The 18,615-nt window shown below is 44.1% G+C and overlaps 1 protein-coding gene across 6 annotated transcripts in view; it reads left to right on the forward strand.

The window, feature by feature from the left end:
* The window catches only part of FERMT2 (fermitin family member 2), a 93,406-nt gene that overhangs the window by 26,465 nt on the left and 48,326 nt on the right, over positions 1 to 18,615 (forward strand). For all 6 annotated transcript variants that reach the window (XM_038756194.1, XM_038756195.1, XM_038756197.1 and 3 more), the window contains one exon: positions 6,975 to 7,208. In XM_038756194.1, the coding sequence (XP_038612122.1) occupies positions 6,975 to 7,208 (234 nt within the window). The remainder of the gene's footprint in view (positions 1 to 6,974; positions 7,209 to 18,615) is intronic.

Raw genomic sequence — 18,615 nt, forward strand, 5'->3', positions numbered from 1 at the left:
CCCTGCCCTCCCACAACTTTCCCATCACCCTAGAATGGCACCACCACCCTTCCTGTCTCACAGCCCATAATCCTGGTGTTATCATTGACTCCTCTCTCTCATTCAACCCACATATTCAGTCTACCCCTAAATACTGTCGGTCCCACGTTTACAACATCGTTAAAATCCACACTCTCCTTTCCATCTAAACTGCTACCAGGCCCTACTGAGAGCTCACCTCTTCCAGGAGGCCTTCCCAGACTGAGCCCCTTCCTTCCTCTCCCCCTCGTCCCCCTCTCCATCCCCCCGTCTTACCTCCTTCTCTTCCCCACAGCACCTGTATATATGTATATATGTTTGTACATATTTTTTACTCTATTTTACTTGTACCTATCTATTCTATTTATTTTATTTTGTTAGTATGTTTGATTTTGTTCTCTGTCTCCCCCTTTTAGACTGTGAGCCCACTGTTGGGTAGGGACTGTCTCTATATGTTGCCAACTTGTACTTCCCAAGCACTTAGTACAGTGCTCTGCACACAGTAAGCGCTCAATAAATACGATTGATTGATTACTGCAAACACTTATCCTTCCTGCCTTGATTACTGTATCAGCCTCCTCACTTACTTCCCTGCCTCCTGTCTCTCCCCACTCCAGTCCCTACTTCACTCTGCTGCCTGGATTATTTTTCTACAAAAACGTTCAGTCCACATTTCCCCACTCCTCAAGAGTGGTTGCCCATCCCACTCTGCATCGAACAGAACCGACTTAGCTTCAACTTTAAAGCGCTCAATCACCTTGCCCCCTCTTACCTCACCCTCTCCTACAACCGAGCCCACGTACTTTGCTCCTCTAATGCCAGCCTGCTCACTTTACCTCGATCTCGCCAACCTCTCGCCCATGTCCTGCCTCTGACTTGGAAAACCTTCCCTTTTCCTATCCGATAGTTACTCTCCCCCTGTTAAAAGCCTTCTTGAAGGCACATCTCCAAGAGGCCTTCTGTGACTAAGCCCTCATTTCCTCTTTTCCCACACCCTTCTGTATCACCCTGACTCGCTCCCTTTATTTATCGCTCTCCCTCCCACCCTACAGCCCTTATGTCTATATTCGTAACTTATTTATATTAATGTCTGCCTTCCCCTCTAGACTATAAGCTCGTTGTGTGCGCAAAGAATGTGTCTGTTACATTATGTTGTACTTCCCCAAACTCTTAGTACACACTCACCCTGATTCACTCCTCTGGAGCAGCTGTCTCAGCCTCCTCTTATTAGAGAAGCAGCGTGGCTCAGTGGAAAAGAGCCCGGGCTTTGGAGTCAGAGATCATGGGTTCAAATCCCGGCTCCGCCAATGTCAGCTGTGATTTTGGGCAAGTCACTTCACTTCTCTGTGCCTCAGTTCCCTCATCTGGAAAATGGGGATTAAGACTGTGAGCAACCCCGTGGGACAACCTGATCACCTTGTAACCTCCCCAGCACTTAGAACAGTGCTTTGCACATAGTAAGCCTTAATAAATGCCATTATTATTATTACAATGCTCTGCACACAGTAAGTGCTCAGTAAATACGATCGATTGATTGCCAGCCATTCTATAAAGGGCTGGGGTAGATAGAAGTTAATCACATTGGACACGGTCCATGTCCCCATTTTTACAGATGAGGTAACTGAGGCGCAGAGAAGTTGAATAACTTGCCCAGGTCACATAACAAGTAATTATTATTACTCTGTTTTACTTGTACATATTTACTATTCTATTGATTTTATTTTGCTAATATGTTTTGTTGTCTGTCTCCCCCGTCTAGACTGTGAGCCCACTGTTGGGTAGGGACCGTCTCTAGATGTTGCCAACTTGGACTTCCCAAGCGCTTAGTACAGTGCTCTGCACACAGTAAGCGCTCAATAAATACGATTGAATGAATGAATGGCGGAGCCATAGGGTTCTCACTGCCTCCCCACCGGCTCTGTGACTGTTTTTTGTAAGGTAGCCGAATAAGCTACTACCACTCCCAAAGTGTGAAATGTCAGGCACTGGGAGATTCGGGCCCAATATGAGCCTGGTAATAGCAGTATCTAGAATAGCCCCTGAAAGTTTAAGTAATTTCGTGGTCAAAACGTAATTACATTTAACCAAGAGTACTAATCAAACAACGAAACCCGTTCATTGAATTGTAATTTATTAGCATGATAATAGCCTCTCAGTTGGAATGCAGAACAATCTTTGTTCAGAGTTTGGAATGCTGATTGCCTGCCACTGCCCCAAATGCTAATTTGTTTTGAAAACTAAATTCCATTCTCCTCTCCCTCCCTCCCGCCCTCCAGTAGGGTTAAAGTGTAACCGATTCAAAATGCTTTTATTTTCATTGCCCTTCTTTTAAACTTTCAAGTGGCAGCTGAAGTGGAATTGCATTATTGCAAAATAATTGCAATGGTTTGTCAGATGTCCGAAAGTAGCCAGAGTTTGGGCGAGTTACATGCTTTTCTATATTTGGTTTTGTTTAATCAAAAAACTATTAGGGAAGTTAACCGAAATCTCTACTTGGGGGAACACATTTGTGACAGCATAGTGAGGAGAGATATAACGCTGTGGTTTTGTCGGGTTATGTTTGATGGTGCCATGTGTTTGAGAATGTAGGTTTTGGGTTTCCTAAGTCCTTTTAAAAACTTTGCTGTTTTAGTGCCATTTATGGGCACTTTAATTCCATGCCCTTTTCCCTAAATCAAGCGTTGGATTCCCCAGATAGGTCAGGTTTGGTTTAGCTCAAATATATATCACACCAGGCAGTGGCACGATGGAACAGCATGTCTAAGGCCCAACCTTCAGCTGCGGTTAAACAGTATTTAAGCACTTATTATGTGCCAGGCACTGTACTAAGCACTGTGGTAGATAGACACTAATCAGGTTGGACACAGTCCCTGTCCCACATGGGGCTCACAGTCTTAATCCCCATTTTCCAAATGAGGTACAGAGAAGTGAAGTTACTTGCCCAAGGTCACACAGCAGACAAGTGTTGGAATGGGAATTGGAATCCAGATCCTTCTGACTCCCATGCCTGGGCTCTATCCACGAGGCCACTCTGCTTGCTTGAGAAGCAGCGTGGCTCAGTGGAAAGAGCCCGGGCGTTGGAGTCAGAGGTCATGGGTTCAAATCCCTGCTCCGCCAATTGTCTGCTGTGTGACTTTGGACAAGTCACTTAACTTCTCTGCGCCTCAGTTACCTCATCTGTAAAATGGGGATTAAGACTGTGAGCCCCCTTTGGGACAAACTGATCACCTTGTAACCTCCCCAGTGCTCAGAACAGTGCTTTATGCATAGTAAGCGCTTAATAAATGGCATTATTATTATTATTGTTCCTGGGTCTCATTCTGCTGCTACTCTGGCCTCATGGAAGGAGACCAGACCTGGGAATCCGAGGACCTGGATTCTAATCCCAGTTCTAACATTTAGCTGCTCTGTGACCCTGGGCAAATAATAATAAAATAATAATAATAATAATGGCATTTATTAAGCTCTTACTAGGTGCAAAGCACTGTTCTAAGTGCTGGGGAGGTTACAAGTGATCAGGTTGTCCCCCGGGGGGCTCACAATCTTAATTCCCATTTTACAGATGAGGGAACTGAGGCACAGAGAAGAAGTGACTTGCCCAAAGTCACACAGCTGACAGTTGGCAGAGTCAGGATTTGAACCCATGACCTCTGAGTCCAAAGCCCGTGCTCTTTCCACAGAGCCACGCTGCTTCTCCTAATCACTGCACTTCTCTGTACCTCAGTTTCCTCCTCTGCAAAATGGGGATTCAATACCAGTTCTCTCTCTTCCTTAGTCTTGTGAGCCCCGTATGGGACCTAATTCTCTTATCTTCCCCAGGGCTTTGTGCAGTGCTTTGCACTTAGTAAGCACATAACAAATATCACAATTATCATTATTATTATTACCACCATCCATGTTATTGCTTTTGGCTTCCCACCATTATCCTGTGCCTTATCACTATCCCTTTCTTTGGCTCCTCTTCATGCATTCACTAATATTGATTGAGAGATGACTGTGACACACCCAGTAAAGGTAAAAGATCCAATTAATCCCAGCCATCAATCCGGCAGCAGCGGTGAAGCAGTGTGGCCTGGGAGTCCGAAGGACCTGGGATCTAATCCCGGCTCTGCCAATCATCTGCTGTATCACCTTGAGCAAGTCACTTCCCCTTCTCTGTGCCTCATTTACATCATTTGGAAAATGGGGATAAGAATGTGAGCCCCACGTGGGACAGGGACCGCGTCCAACCTTGTATCTGCCCCAGTACTTCGTACAGTGCCTGGCAAATCGTAAGTGCTTAGAAATTATGTATATATTAAAAAAATTATTGGCGTGGTCTTAGGAGAGCAGTCCAGGCAGATGAACAGGGATGTGGGGTTCAGCGTAAAGAACCCGGGAGTGTTATTGCGGTTCAAAAATATTGGATTGTGGGCTATCCTGAAACTGGATCGAGTGCTTCAGCTATGTGTGGGCTGTTTTCCCAGTCTTCCCAGCAGTAAGCCTCTCTCAGCCGAGGAGAACATGGTGGGGGCTGGAGGCTGAGAACGTTAACCTTAATAGGCAGTAAGTGGCATCCTTTTCTTGGAACTCCTCTGCTGTGTTTGACAGAAAAGAGCTCTCCAAATGCCTCTGCAGGGGAGAGCCTCGGCCAAGGCGTCTCTTCCCTGCTAACAGGCAGTAATGGTCATCACCAAATGTCGAGGGCAAAACAAAAAATCATTTAAACCTGGCAGGGTCTTTTTTGAGGTCGGGACGAAAGCGTTCCAACGGTAAGAGTTAAATGATTGAGCCCAGGAACGCAGTGAGTCGGGGCTGGATCCTGGAATAGAGTCATGGTTTCTCGACTCCTGCTTCAGGGACTTCTGGAGGGGCTCTTGCGTGAAGATTCCCTGGCAGGGGGCTTGGGTTTAAGAAATTGAAACCAACCTGCCAATCCCCCCGCCCCCCCATCAATCAATCAATCAATCGTATTTATTGAGCGCTTACTGTGTGCAGAGCACTGTACTAAGCGCTTGGGAAGTACAAGTTGCCAACATAGAGAGACAGTCCCTACCCAACAGTGGGCTCACAGTCTAAAAGCTCTCTTAACTGAAGGGTCGGCTCTCTGGTCCTAGAACCCAGGACTCTCGAACTGGGAGAGAACCCAGTAAGGTGGGAAGGAAAGCAGCGTGGCCTGGGGGGCAGAGCACGGGCCCCCTGCAGTCACAAGGTCATGGGTTCTAATCCCGGCTCCGCCACTCATCTGACGTCTGACCTCGGGCAAGTCGTTTCACTTCTTTGGAACTCAGTTACCTCATCCGTAACATGAGGGTTAAGATTGTGAGCTCATTGTGGGCAGGGAATGTGTCCGTTTATTGCAGTATCCTAAGAGCTTAGTACAGTGCTGTGCACACAGGAATGCCCCCAATCCCTCTGCCCATCCGCCAAGCTAGCTCTCTTCCTCCCTTCAAGGCCCTACTGAGAGCTCACCTCCTCCAGGAGGCCTTCCCACACTGAGCCCCTTCCTTCCTCTCCCCCTCGTCCCCCTCTCCATCCCCCCATCTTACCTCCTTCCCTTCCCCACAGCACCTGTATATATGTATATATGTTTGTACATATGTATTACTCTATATATATATTTATTTATTTTACTTGTACCTATCTATTCTATTTATTTTATTTTGTTAGTATGTTTGGTTTTGTTCTCTGTCTCCCCCTTTTAGACTGTGAGCCCACTGTTGGGTAGGGACTGTCTCTATATGTTGACAACTTGTACTTCCCAAGCGCTTAGTACAGTGTTCTGCACACAGTAGGTGCTCAATAAATACAATTGATTGATTGATTGCTCAATAAATGATTGAATGTGGGACAGGGACTGTGTCCAACCTGACAACCTTTTATCTACCCCAGCACTTAGAACGGTGCCTGGCACATAGTAAGCGCTTAACAAATCATATTAAAAAAAACCCACGCTGCAATAAAATGGACTCAAACTTAAATTAAAGCCAAGATCTTGGGGGAGTCAGAGGTCATGGGTTCAAATATCGGCTCTGCCATTTGTCAGCTGTGTGACTTTGGGCAAGTCACTTCACTTCTCTGGGCCTCAGTTACCTCATCTGTAAAATGGGGATTAAGACTGTGAGCTCCCCGTGGGACAACCTGATCACCTTGTAACCTCCCCAGTGCTTAGGACAGTGCTTTGCACATAGTAAGTGCTTAATAAATGCTATTATTATTATTATTAATAATGGCTTTTCATCTCACCGCCACCTTCAATGGCAGAAGAAAGAGCACAGGACTGGGAAACAGGTGGCTTGAGTTCATTTCGGCTACACCATTTTCCTGCTCTATGGCCATGGGCAAGTCGCTTCACTTCTGGGCCTCAGTTTCCTCATCTGTAAAATGGAGGTGAAATTTCTGTTAGCCCTCTAACAGACTGTGAACCCCTTATGGGGCAGGAATTGTGTCCAATCTGCTTACCTTTTATTTCTCCCAGCTCTTAGCACAGCGTTTGATGTGTAGAAAGGTCTACATTATTGGGACTGTCTCTATATGTTGCTGAATTGTACTTTCCAAACGCTAGTACAGTGCTCTGCACACAGTAAGCGCTCAATAAATACATTGAATGAATGAATATTACTATTTCATAGTCACCTGCCTGTAATCATGTGTGCCAAACCAATTTTAAATGAACACGGTCTGCCTTGTTTATACGTACCATTCTGGCTTAGTGTTAAAGTGTCTTTGGTGTTGATTTTTATCCTTTTCATTGAGGGTTCACTATTAGAAGCTTTCAATATAAAAGAAAGTATTTGGGTGGTTCGTGTAGGTCATTATAATTAGAGCTTACACGTAGGGCTTTTATCTTCTCTTCACATCCAGAAGAGTAGACGAGCTTGTGAATTGTTTCTCTCCCTTTGATTGATTCAAGTGGCGCAAAAGCAAATGTTTAAATTGATCAATCTTCAAGATGTTTTTCTGTCCATTTGCCATAGATGTCAAAAAAGATTGGTCGGACCATGCCTTATGGTGGGAGAAGAAGAGAACGTGGCTTCTCAAAACTCACTGGACTTTAGACAAATATGGTATACAAGCTGATGCTAAACTCCAGTTCACACCTCAACACAAACTGCTCCGCCTCCAGCTTCCCAACATGAAGTACGTGAAGGTGAAAGTGAACTTTTCCGACCGAGTCTTCAAAGCTGTTTCTGACATCTGCAAGACTTTTAGTAAGTAACAAACAAAACCTTCCCCTGAAGCGTATCCGCTGCTCTGTCTCCCCTTCTTTGACGGCAGTTTTTCCCCCGACACTTCGGACATTGCAAGTGTCAAATGTACTAAGCGCTTGTTCAATGTTAAATGTTCAGCTATGCCTTTCTTGGGTCTTTTTATTTCATTCCAAAAGACAGTCTTGTCATTGAAGAACTAATGTGGGGGTCTTAGAGGAAAGAAGACAATTTTAGCATGTGTAATAGTGTTTCTGCTGTGACCAGAGTAGGCATTATTGGTCATTTCTTCATTTAAAATCTTGGTGACTTTGTTTACAAGTAATTAGGCTTTGTGACATATTTGTTTTTTGAGCATAGCCATTCCAGTTGCCTCCTTAGTCAGATTTTAAATCTAATAACGTGGGTGGATTTTACTCATTTCCTTTTTTGAGGGCCAGACAGAATTTCAAAGGAAATGACTGTAAGAATATAATCTTCTCTAACTGAAGTTGGTAATTTGAGTTCTGCCATAGTAAATTCATTCATTTCAGTTCATTCAATCCTATTTACTGAGCGCTCACTGTGTACAGAGCACTGTACTAAGCACTTGGAAAGTACAATTCGGCAACAAATAGAGAAAATCCCTACCCAACGATGGGCTCACAGTCTAGAAGTGGGGGAGACTGACAACAAAACAAAATAAGTAGACAGGCATCAATAGCATCAATATAAATAAATAGAATTATAGATAAATACACATCACTCATAAAATTAATGGAATAATAAATATGTGCATATATACACAAGTACTGTGGAGCGGGGAGGGCAGAGGGAGGGAGTTGGGGCGATGGGGAGGGGAGGAGGAGCAGAGTATTTCTGCATTCTGAAATGAGACGTCAGTTAATTTTGGCTGATCCACGGCAGAAAGTATCCTGCTCTAAGAAAACATGAACTATGGACATGGTCGTTAATGTGTATTTGTTGATCTTATACTTATGTTCTTTAGTTAAAGGCAAGCTTCTCTTTAACAGAGTTTACCCTTTAGAGTGAGGCAAACTGAAAGATAGAAGAGCTAAAAGAGATTAAATATGGCTAAGTGCAAGGTTTTAACCCTTCAGGAACCAAGTCCCAGCCTCTGATTTATTGCTAATGCATCAGGCTTTTGTGAGTCACACGTCAGGAAATCCTGCTCCGTAGAATCCGTTAAAAAGGACACGATCTCCTGTTGAGATTAAATATGACGCTCATTCAAATAGATTTTAATGGTAGCAATGAATACATTCTAAATTACTGGGGAATTGCTTGGCGTTTGCTTGGAGTTAGGAAGACTAGGCTGAGATGGACTCAGGGAGATGGAAGTTGGGTAGGAGGTGAAGACAGAGTTGAGAAGGTTTGGGGAATGTCCAAGCAGGGAGGAGGAAGGCTGAGATCGGATAGATACCAAAGTGAACGCAAGAAGCAAAGCAGTTAGAAAGCATGGAAACTATTGCCACCATCACACCGTCTTGACCGTCACAGGTGGGGTGGGAAGTGAAGACAGATCCCGGAAGGCTTGGAGAATGTCCAAGCAGGGAGGAGGAAGGGAACCACAGGATGGCTGAGATCGGACAGATACCAAAGCAAATAGAAGAAACAAACCAGAGAGCAAAGAAATACTTCCACCATCGTCGTCTTGACCGTCACAGCTGGGCTAGGAGGTGAAGTCCGAGTTGGGATAGGCTTGGAGAGTGGCCAAGCAGGGAGGAGGAAAGGGACCACAGGGTAGCTGAGATGGGACAAGTACCAAAGCCAGCAGAAAAAACAAAACTAGAAAGCTTAGAAAAGTACTGCCACCATCACAGCTGGACGCATCTTCCCTGAGTTCATACTCCAAAATCAAATCAGTCGTTTTTATTGCGCGCTTACTGTGTGCAGAGCACTGTACTAAGCACTTGCGAACTACAAGTTGGCAACGTATAGTACAAGTTGGCAACATTTACTCCACCCATGCTCCCTTCTGTACATACGTTGGAAAGGGGAGTAATGGCTTTGCTGTTGATTGTTTTAGTTGTGTTGACAGGACAGAATTCTTCTCCTCAGAAGTTGAGGACTGCGTCAGTCTATAAAGGCATATTTAAATTGATCAATCAGTAAGAGTTCAGAGGGGACAAGATAGCTGCTTTAGTAACAGTATGCATTATAATAGTGTAGTAGTATAGTCAATACGATTGAATGAATAGTAGTTGTGTAGTAGTGGTATAGTAGTAGTATGATAATATAATAGTATTATAATAGTGCAATAATATTTGTTAAACACCTACTGTGTGCCAAGCACACACATGAGAGAAGTCATGTGGGAATTAGACATGGTCCCTGTCCCTTGGAAGGCTCACAAACTAAAAGCTGCTTTAACAATGATCTTTGTTAAGTGCCTACTATGTGCAAGGCACTATACTAAGCACTGGGGTAGATACAAGCTAACCGGGTTGGACACAGTCCCTGTCCCACATAATAATAATAATAATAATGATGGTGTTCGTTAAGCACTTACTGTGGGCCAGGCACTTTCTAAGCGCTGAGATAGATACAAGGTGATCAGGTTGTCTCACGTGAGGCTCAGTCTTAATCCCCATTTTATAGCTGAGGAACTGAGGCCCAGAGAAGTTAAGTGACTTGCCCAAAGTTACGCAGCTGACAAGTGGCGGAGCTGGGATTAGAACCCACGACCTCTGATTCCCAAGCCCTTGCTCTTTCCATTGAGCCACACTGCTTCTCATGGGGCTGACAGTCTCAATCCCCATTTTCCAGATGAAGGAACTGAGGCCCAGAGAAGTGGAGCGCCTTGCACGAAATCACACAGCAGACAAGTAGCGGAGCCGGGATCGGAACCCGGGTCCTTCTCCCAGGCTGGTGCTCTGGCCACTAGGCCATGCTACTTTCTCCACGTTGCTTTACTTGGTGAACAAGGGATTTAGAGGGCCAGGAAAGAAACGGCAGACCCATAGGTGAAGGGTCGGTTGAATTATCTTTTCGTTCTGAAGTTGAGAATCATATCTGGGACTTCCTGGTTTTAGAGCAATATGATAGCACCTACTGTAGATGTACTCAAAAGCGATTACCAGTAGTATCCCACTAAAGAGGACAGACTTGATTTAAATCGTATCGATTTAAAGTACTGGGCAAGAAGCCTTGATTGTTATTACTTTTTTTTTAAATGGTTACTTGCTTTTGCATTATCCCAAGTTCTCATTATCTGAGGCAAGGACTTCAGGCCTGACAAACCTACTGCTCTGTTAGATTTTCCCATCCAAAGCCCATGTAGAATAACCCAACCCACCCCCGGGCTGCCAAGACTTTTGCAATATTCTAATTGAAATGCTTATCCTGTTTCTACTGCCTCTCCCTTCTTACATTCAGCTTAATGATGACTTTTATTCCCAGCTGACTCCGTGCTAAGCTCTAGGGTGGATACAAGACAGTCAGATCGGACGCAATCTCCGTCCTACACAGAATTCACAATCTGAGAGAACTGGTATCGTTTCCATTTAAACAAGGCCACAAAGCAAGCCAGTGGCAGTGCTGAGATTTGGACCTAGGTTCCCCAACTCTGATGTCCTTTCAATCAGTGGTATTTATTCAGCATTTATTGTGCGCAGCGCAGAGTACAACACCACAGTAGACCAAACTGCCCCTCATCTCCGCATGCCTCTCCCCAGAATTATTCCATCGCCAACAATTTATTTAACTTTGCACTCTGGGAAAGAACTGAGTTTACACAACCTTCCCAAAAGATAATAAATAAGTCTGTTATCAGGCATCTACATATGTGCTGTTAACAATCATCCTTTCACTCAGTAGTACTCATTGAGTGCCTTACCGTGGGTGAGCCCTGTGTTAAGTGCTTGGAAAGACCACAGAAGAGGAGAAATTAGACACAGTCCCAGAGCCCCAGGGCGCTCACCCTTCTGAAAGGAGGGAAGGGAGCCTAGTGACAGGCACCCAAGCAATGATTGAAATAAGAAAAGCAGGCCAAGACAACAGTAGATTCACGAGGTGTTGCAGAGCATTGAAGTTAAAGGAACTGTTTCCAGACTTTCAGACTCCTTAAGTGCAGCGAACTTCAGTCAGGCTCAGGACGGTCAGGGAGAACGCGTGATGAAACAGTTCCAAGGAATAAAGCCGCTGTCCTTCCGCCATGCTGAATTGTGGCCAGAAATTCTAATCGCAACTGCCTTAGCCATGTGAATCATATCATATGTTTGTTTTACATATATGTAATTGGATTTGCTCCATGCATAGCTTCACCTTGGAAGGTGAAGCTCCTTCCTCCTTCCTCTCCCCATCCCCCCCGCCTTACCTCCTTCCCCTCCCCACAGCACCTGTATATATGTTTGTACGTATTTATTACCCTATTTTATTTGTACATATTTATTCTAATTATTTTATTTTGTTAATATGTTTGGTTTTGTTCTCCGTCTCCCCCTTCTAGACTGTGAGCCCACTGTTGGGTAGGGACCATCTCTATATGTTGCCAACTTGGACTTCCCAAGCTCTGCATACAGTAAGCGCTCAATAAATACGATTGAATGAATGAATGAAAAGCTGTGGTTACAAGAAACGTTTCTTAAACTTTACCTATTTTAACATTCAGAGAGAGCCGTGGCTCAGTAGACTGTGTGCCTGGGAAAAGTTGTCTTATGAAGAACTGAAAGCTGACTATTATCAAGCACCTTAATTTTGGGGTGGATTTTCAGTAGATACAATCAAAAAAGAGGAGGAGAAAGGATCAACTGGGGAACCTGGCTCCTCCACTCATCTGCTCTTTGACCTTGGGCACATCACTTCACGTCTCTGTGCTTTGATTATCTCATCTGGAAAAGGGGGGTTAAGACTGTGAGCCCCATGAGGGACAGGGACTGTGTCTAGTCTGATTAATGTGTATCTACTCTGGCGCTTAGAACAGTGCCTCACACATAGTAAGTGCTGAACCAATACCATTAAAAAAAAAAACTGAAAAGCTAGAAATGAGGTACCTGACCCCTTTCTCTTGGATTCTTGAGGTATTTATGTATGCATTCTTACGTAATCCAAGAACACCTGAATGAGTAACTTTAAGTTGTTGCTCATGACTATGCACAAGGCATCTTCAGGGATGCTTAATTAGGATGCAAGAAAGCTTAAGGTTTATGTGAAGTATAGAAACAGTCTTAGGAGATAAAATGATTGATTTGCTTGCTCTGCTCTAATCTCTGGAAAGACATTGAACTTTCTTTTTAAAAGTGAAGGCCTGGCAGTCTGAGCTAGGGACAAAAGTTCAAAAGCCAAATATTTAAACCCATTCTTCTTATCGTAGATATTTTTCCGTGGTCTTATCTTGCACTCGATCTTCCTTTTTTTTTTTGAAGACCTAGGGGTGGTAACATGAGTGCCTCCAGACTTAACGTTTAATGGGCAATTTAGTGAGTGAATATAAGTAGCAGAAAGAATAATCCCACAAAACCAAAATGGGAAACTCAGCGTTTTCAGCAGCCACTGTTATGTGATGAAATGGGCTTAACACTAAATTGCCCAAGAAGATACCTGGCCAGAATTGCTTTGAAACGATGAAGCTTCAAAGACCGAAAGCGTGGAGTAAGAACTAGTATGATGCTTTTTTGTGTAGAAATATATGGGGTTAAAAAATAGAATGGAATTAGGAAAGGAAAATGGACAAGAATAGCCTGTGGCCTTTGAAATCAGTACTATTTAAGATATTGTTACAAAATAACCATTTTTAAGATGAGCTTCCTGTGAAATTCCATGGCTGATATTGACCTTCATGTTAACCAACAGTGCAACTAGACCTGTTGGATTTCAGTCCTCGAAAAGACTGCCAAGAATAATGATCCGTTAAATTCTGTATAGTTGAGCCTTTTTATTTTATTAACAATGCAGGATTTGTAAACCCTGATGTGTCCTTAGTGGACCTCGCCTATCTCGCGTCCAAATCGTACGTGAGGGAAGGGTGCCGATAGGAGGGGGGAGAAACCAACTCTCCCTGCAGGCACACAACTTCCAAAGGCCAGTGACATTTCAAAATAATAATAGTAATAATTGTTGTGTTTGTTAAGCTCCTTCTATGTGCCTGGCAGTGTACTAAGCTCTGGGGTGGATACAAGCGAATCAAGTTGGATAGAGTTTCTGTCTCATGTGGGGCTCGCGGTTTCAATCCCCATTTTATAGATGAAGTAACCTGAGGCCCAGAAAAGTGATCTGCCCAAGGTCACACGACAGGCAGATACTTCCCGTTCAGGATGAGAGTGAAGGGGATCCTTCCGTGTGACATCACTGCGCTCCACTGTCCACGTCTTGACTTCTTGATGAAGTCCATTCATTCAGTCGTATTTATTGAGCGCCTACTGTGTGCAGAGCACTGTACTAAGTGCTGGGGAAAGTGCAATACAACAGTAAACAGTGCCATTTCCTGCCCATAATGAACTTAGAGTCTATAGCATTTCTCATGGTGAGCGACTCCTGTTGCTCTGGCCGCCAAGCTAGCTCTCTTCCTCCCTTCAAAGCCCTACTGAGAGCTCACCTCCTCCAGGAGGCCTTCCCAGACTGAGCTCCCTCCTTCCTCTCCCCCTTCTCCCCCTCCCCATCCCCTCCACCTTACCTCCTTCCCCTCCCCACAGCACCTGTATATATGTTTGTGCATATTTATTACTCTATTTTACTTGTACATACTTATTTTAATATGTTTTGTTTTGTTGTCTGTCTCCCCCTTCAAGACTGTGAGCCCGCTGTTGGGTAGGGACCATCTCTATATGTTGCCAACTTGGACTTCCCAAGCGCTTAGTACAGTGCTCTGCACACAGTAAGCGCTCAATAAATACGATTGAACGAATGAATGACCTAGGAGCCGGTTTTGATGTGTTCAAGGGGGCGGCTCCGAGCCTTCACATTCTCAACAGCGGCCGATTCTCTGACAGCGCTTCCCGAGTTGGCTGCCTCGCTCGCCGACTGACTGGAGCCGGAGTTTCTGGGAGGTTTAGGGGGGTTGCTCCGGCTGAAATTAGCTTTGCCCCAGTGAGCGTTTCCTCATTTCACTTCTGTCCCTCATTCTTGACTTCTCCAGAAGCAGCGTGGGCTAGTGGTTAGAGCATGGGCCTGTGAGACAGAAGGACCTGGGTTCTGATCCCAGACCAGAGAAGCAGACCAGACCAGAAAAGCAGCGTGGCTCAGTGGAAAGAGCAAGGGCTTTGGAGTCAGAGGTCATGGGTTCTAATCCCAGCTCCATCACTTGTCAGCTGTGTGACTTTGGGCGAGTCACTTAACTTCTCTGTGCCTCAGTTACCTCATCTGTAAAATGGGGATGAAGACTGTGAGCCCCACGTGGGACAACCTGATTACCTTGCATCCCTCCCCAGCGCTTAGAACAGTGCTTTGCACATAGTAAGCACTTAACAAATGCCATCATTATTATTATTATTACCGTCACCCCCCCAGCACTTAGAACAGTGCTTTGCACATAGTAAGCGCTTAACAAATGCCATTATTATTATTATTATTATTATCATCATCGTCATTATCATTATTATCCCTGGTCTGCCACTTGTCTGCTGTGTGACCATGGGAAAGTCACTTCACTTCTGGGCCTCAGTTCCCTCATCTGTCAAATAGGGATCAAATCTGTGAGTCCCATCTGGGACATGGACTGTATCCACCTTGATTACTTTGTGTCTACTCAATCAGTCAATCAATCAATCATATTTATTGAGCGCTTACTGTGTGCAAAGCACTGTACTAAGCACTTGGGAAGTACAAGTTGGCAACATATAGAGACGGTCCCTACCCAACAGCGGGCTCACAGTCTAGAAGGGGGAGACAGAGAACAAAACAAAACATATTAACAAAATAAAATAAATAGAATAGATATGTACAAGTAAAATAAATAAATAAGTAGAGTAATAAATATGTACAAACATATATACATATATATGCCCAAGGTCACACAACAGACATGTGGTAGAGTCGGGATTAGAACTGATTAGAACTTAGATTCTGTGACGCCCAGGCCTGTGTGAACACTGGGCCATGATGCTTTTTTTTTATAGTGGCATTTATTAAGAGCTTACTATGTGCAAAGCACTGTTCTAATTGCTGGGGAGGTTACAAGGTCACCAGGTTGTCCCTCATGGGGCTCACAGTCTTAATCCCCATTTTACAGATGAGGTAACTGAGGCACAGAGAAGTGAAGTGACTTGCCCAGTCACACAGCTGACAATTGGCAGAGCTGGGATTTGAACCCATGACCTCTGACTCCAGAGCCCGGGCTCTTTCCACTGAGCTACGCTGCTTCTCAGTGTTGGTATTTGTTAACCACTTACTATAAGCTGAGTAGTGTGCTAAGTGCTGAGGTGGATAAAAGATAATTAGTTTAAGGAGGGGGGGAAGAATTGGTATTGAATCCCCATTTTCCAGTTGAGGAAACAGGACCCAGAGAAGTTGTGACCTGCCCAGGGTCACAAGAGTGGCAGAGTTGGGATTAGAATCCAGGTTTTCTGACTCAATCAATCAATCAATCAATCAATCGTATTTATTGAGCACTTACTATGTGCAGAGCACTGTACTAAGTGCTTGGGAAGTACAAATTGGCAACACATAGAGACAGTCCCTACCCAACAGTGGGCTCACAGTCTAAAAGGGGGAGACAGAGAACAGAACCAAACATACCAACAAAATAAAATAAATAGGATAGAAATGTACAAGTAAAATAAATAAATAAATAAATAAATAGAGTAAAAAATATGTACAACCATATATACATATATACAGGTGCTGTGGGGAAGGGAAGGAGGTAAGATGGGGGGATGGAGAGGGGGACGAGGGGGAGAGGAGGGAAGGGGCTCAGTCTGGGAAGGCCTCCTGGAGGAGGTGAGCTCTCAGCAGGGCCTGACTCCCCTGGCACATCCCCTAACTACTAGACAAAAGTCCCGACAAAGACTGAATTCTGATCTTGCGTAGGATTAGATATTTGGCAAAGATACACCTGAAAATCCCTCCCGTGCACTGTTGCCAGAGAGAGAACTGATTACTAATCAGGTTAGTAAAAGAGTTCACCCATTCATTCATTCATTCAGTCGTATTTATTGAGTGCTTACTCAGTGCAGAGCACTGTACTAAGCACTTAGGACAGTACAATAAAACAATTAACAGACACATTCCTTGCCCACAGTGAGCTTACAGCCAGGACATTAGGGCCAGTGTTTAAGACTGTGAGCTCCCAGTAGGGCAGGGCCTATGTCCAATCTGATTATTTGGACAATCCCCCAGCATTGAGCATTTACCTGGTACATTATGGACAGGGAACAGGCCTGCTATCTCTGTTAATAATGATGATAATAATTTTGGTATTAAAGTGCTTACTATGTACCAGTCACTGTACTAAGCTCTGGGGTAAATGTGAACAAATTGGGTTGGACTCAGTCCCTGCCTCATATGGGGCTTATAGTCTTAATCTTCATTTTACAGATGAGGTAACTGAGGCACAGAGAAATAAAGTAACTTGCCCAAGGTCACACAGCAGACAAGTCCCAGGCCTGTGCTCTATTCACTAGGCCGTGCTGCTTCTCTGTTGTACTTTCCCAAGCGCTTAGTACAGTGCTCTACACATAGTAGGCAATCCGTAAATACCATTGATGATATAGTAAGTGCTCAATAAATGCCATTATTATTCTCCAGGAGGCTTGGATTCAGCTGGTCTTTATCAGCCCCTTCCCTCAAATGCCGGGGGAAACACTTCAAACATATTTTGCTCATTGTAAATAAACTGCTTATGGTGGATGGAGGGATTTGTTAGAAGACTAGCTTATTATTAAAGTGCCTTGGATTCAGGTTCCACACCCCAGGATTAGTTCTAATTCAATTGGTGATTTGAGAAAGTTGATCGATTAGAGTGAATAGTGGAGAATCAGCAAGAAATGTATGGTTTCCCCAGCCATGCTCAAAGCCCGCAGAAATCTGAGCCAGTGGAACTGAGTTTTACACAGAAAGGAACGAAAAAGGATAAAGACAAGTTAGATTCAAAATGCTTATTTCCTTAGTCACACAAGCTCCATCAACTCATGTCCATAAACACAGAAGTAAACTTCCATAAGCACAAAAAGTTCTATAAACACCCAAGCTGACTCGAGCTTGAACATATTACTCATGAATTCCCATGCGGAAGAAGCTGTAAGGTGGTAGGGCGAACCGAGAAGAGAGAAACAAAGTTCCCTGTCTTGCTGATTGGTCAGACTCATCATCTTCCTTGAAGGCTCCAATCTCCCAAAGAATTCCAGATCTTGGGAAAATGTAGTTTCTTGGGAGAAAAGGGCTGCAGGAAGAAACCTAACTTTTCCCTGCTCTTGCCGTTAGCATTCCTCAGAAAGGATCAGGCGGCCAAGATGGCAATGCCGTAATTTTCTATTTCTGTTTAATAAAATTCCAGGGAGTTGATTTTTGCTGAACAGCACTTCTATTTCTCTTGTAATTAAGTATCAGTGGACACCTACAATCAAGAAAGTCAGCACCCTTATAGTGGAAAATGTGTGAATTCAGTCTAGAGTTCTGGTTTTGTTCTGTACATTTGGTTCTGTACATATTTCTTACTCTATTTTACGTGTACATATCGATTCTATTTATTTTATTTTGTTAATATGTTTGGTTTTGTTCTCCATCTCCCCCTTCTAGACTGTGAGCCCACTGTTGGGTAGGGACTGTCTCTATATGTTGCCAACTTGTACTTCCCAAGCGCTTAGTACAGTGCTCTGCACACAGTAAGCGCTCAATAAATGCGATTGATTGATTGGTTGCATATGTCGGTTCCTCATGGTTTGTGATTTTCTTTTTTTTTGTTTGTGTGTGCAGACGACTCTTGTGTTACCAGTTTCATGATTCGTAGCACTGTAGTTCATTTCATCATGGACACTCACCAGTGAAGGAGACTATAAGATGGAAAGGAAATTGCCTCCAATTCTAGATTGGTCTCTGGGGAAGTAAAAAAAATAACTTAATCAGGATTTTGATTGCTCTCAGAAATAGGTACCCAGGAAGTAGGAAGCAGACAAGGACAGTTAAGAATAATATTTGTGCATGATATGGAACGGATTGTTTGTACAGTCATCTTACGAGTACTCTTATGTTAATAAAAATCTCGCCATCAGTAGTGCCCTTCCAACCCAAAGAACAGCAGTTGGCAGAGTGGCTTGGGAGCCAGAGGACCTGGGTTCTAATCCCGGGTCTGTCCATGCCTGTTGTGTGACCTTGGGCAAGTCACATAACTTCTGCGCCTCCATTTCCTTAACTGCAGAATGGGGATTCACTACCTGTCCTCCCTCCTACCTAGACTGTGAACCCCATAAGGGACAGGGACTGGATCTGGCTTGATGGCCTTGTATATGTCCAGCTCTTAGAACAGTGCTGGACACAT

The sequence above is a fragment of the Tachyglossus aculeatus genome, chromosome 14, assembly GCF_015852505.1.
Source record: "Tachyglossus aculeatus isolate mTacAcu1 chromosome 14, mTacAcu1.pri, whole genome shotgun sequence".
Lineage (NCBI taxonomy): Eukaryota > Metazoa > Chordata > Mammalia > Monotremata > Tachyglossidae > Tachyglossus > Tachyglossus aculeatus.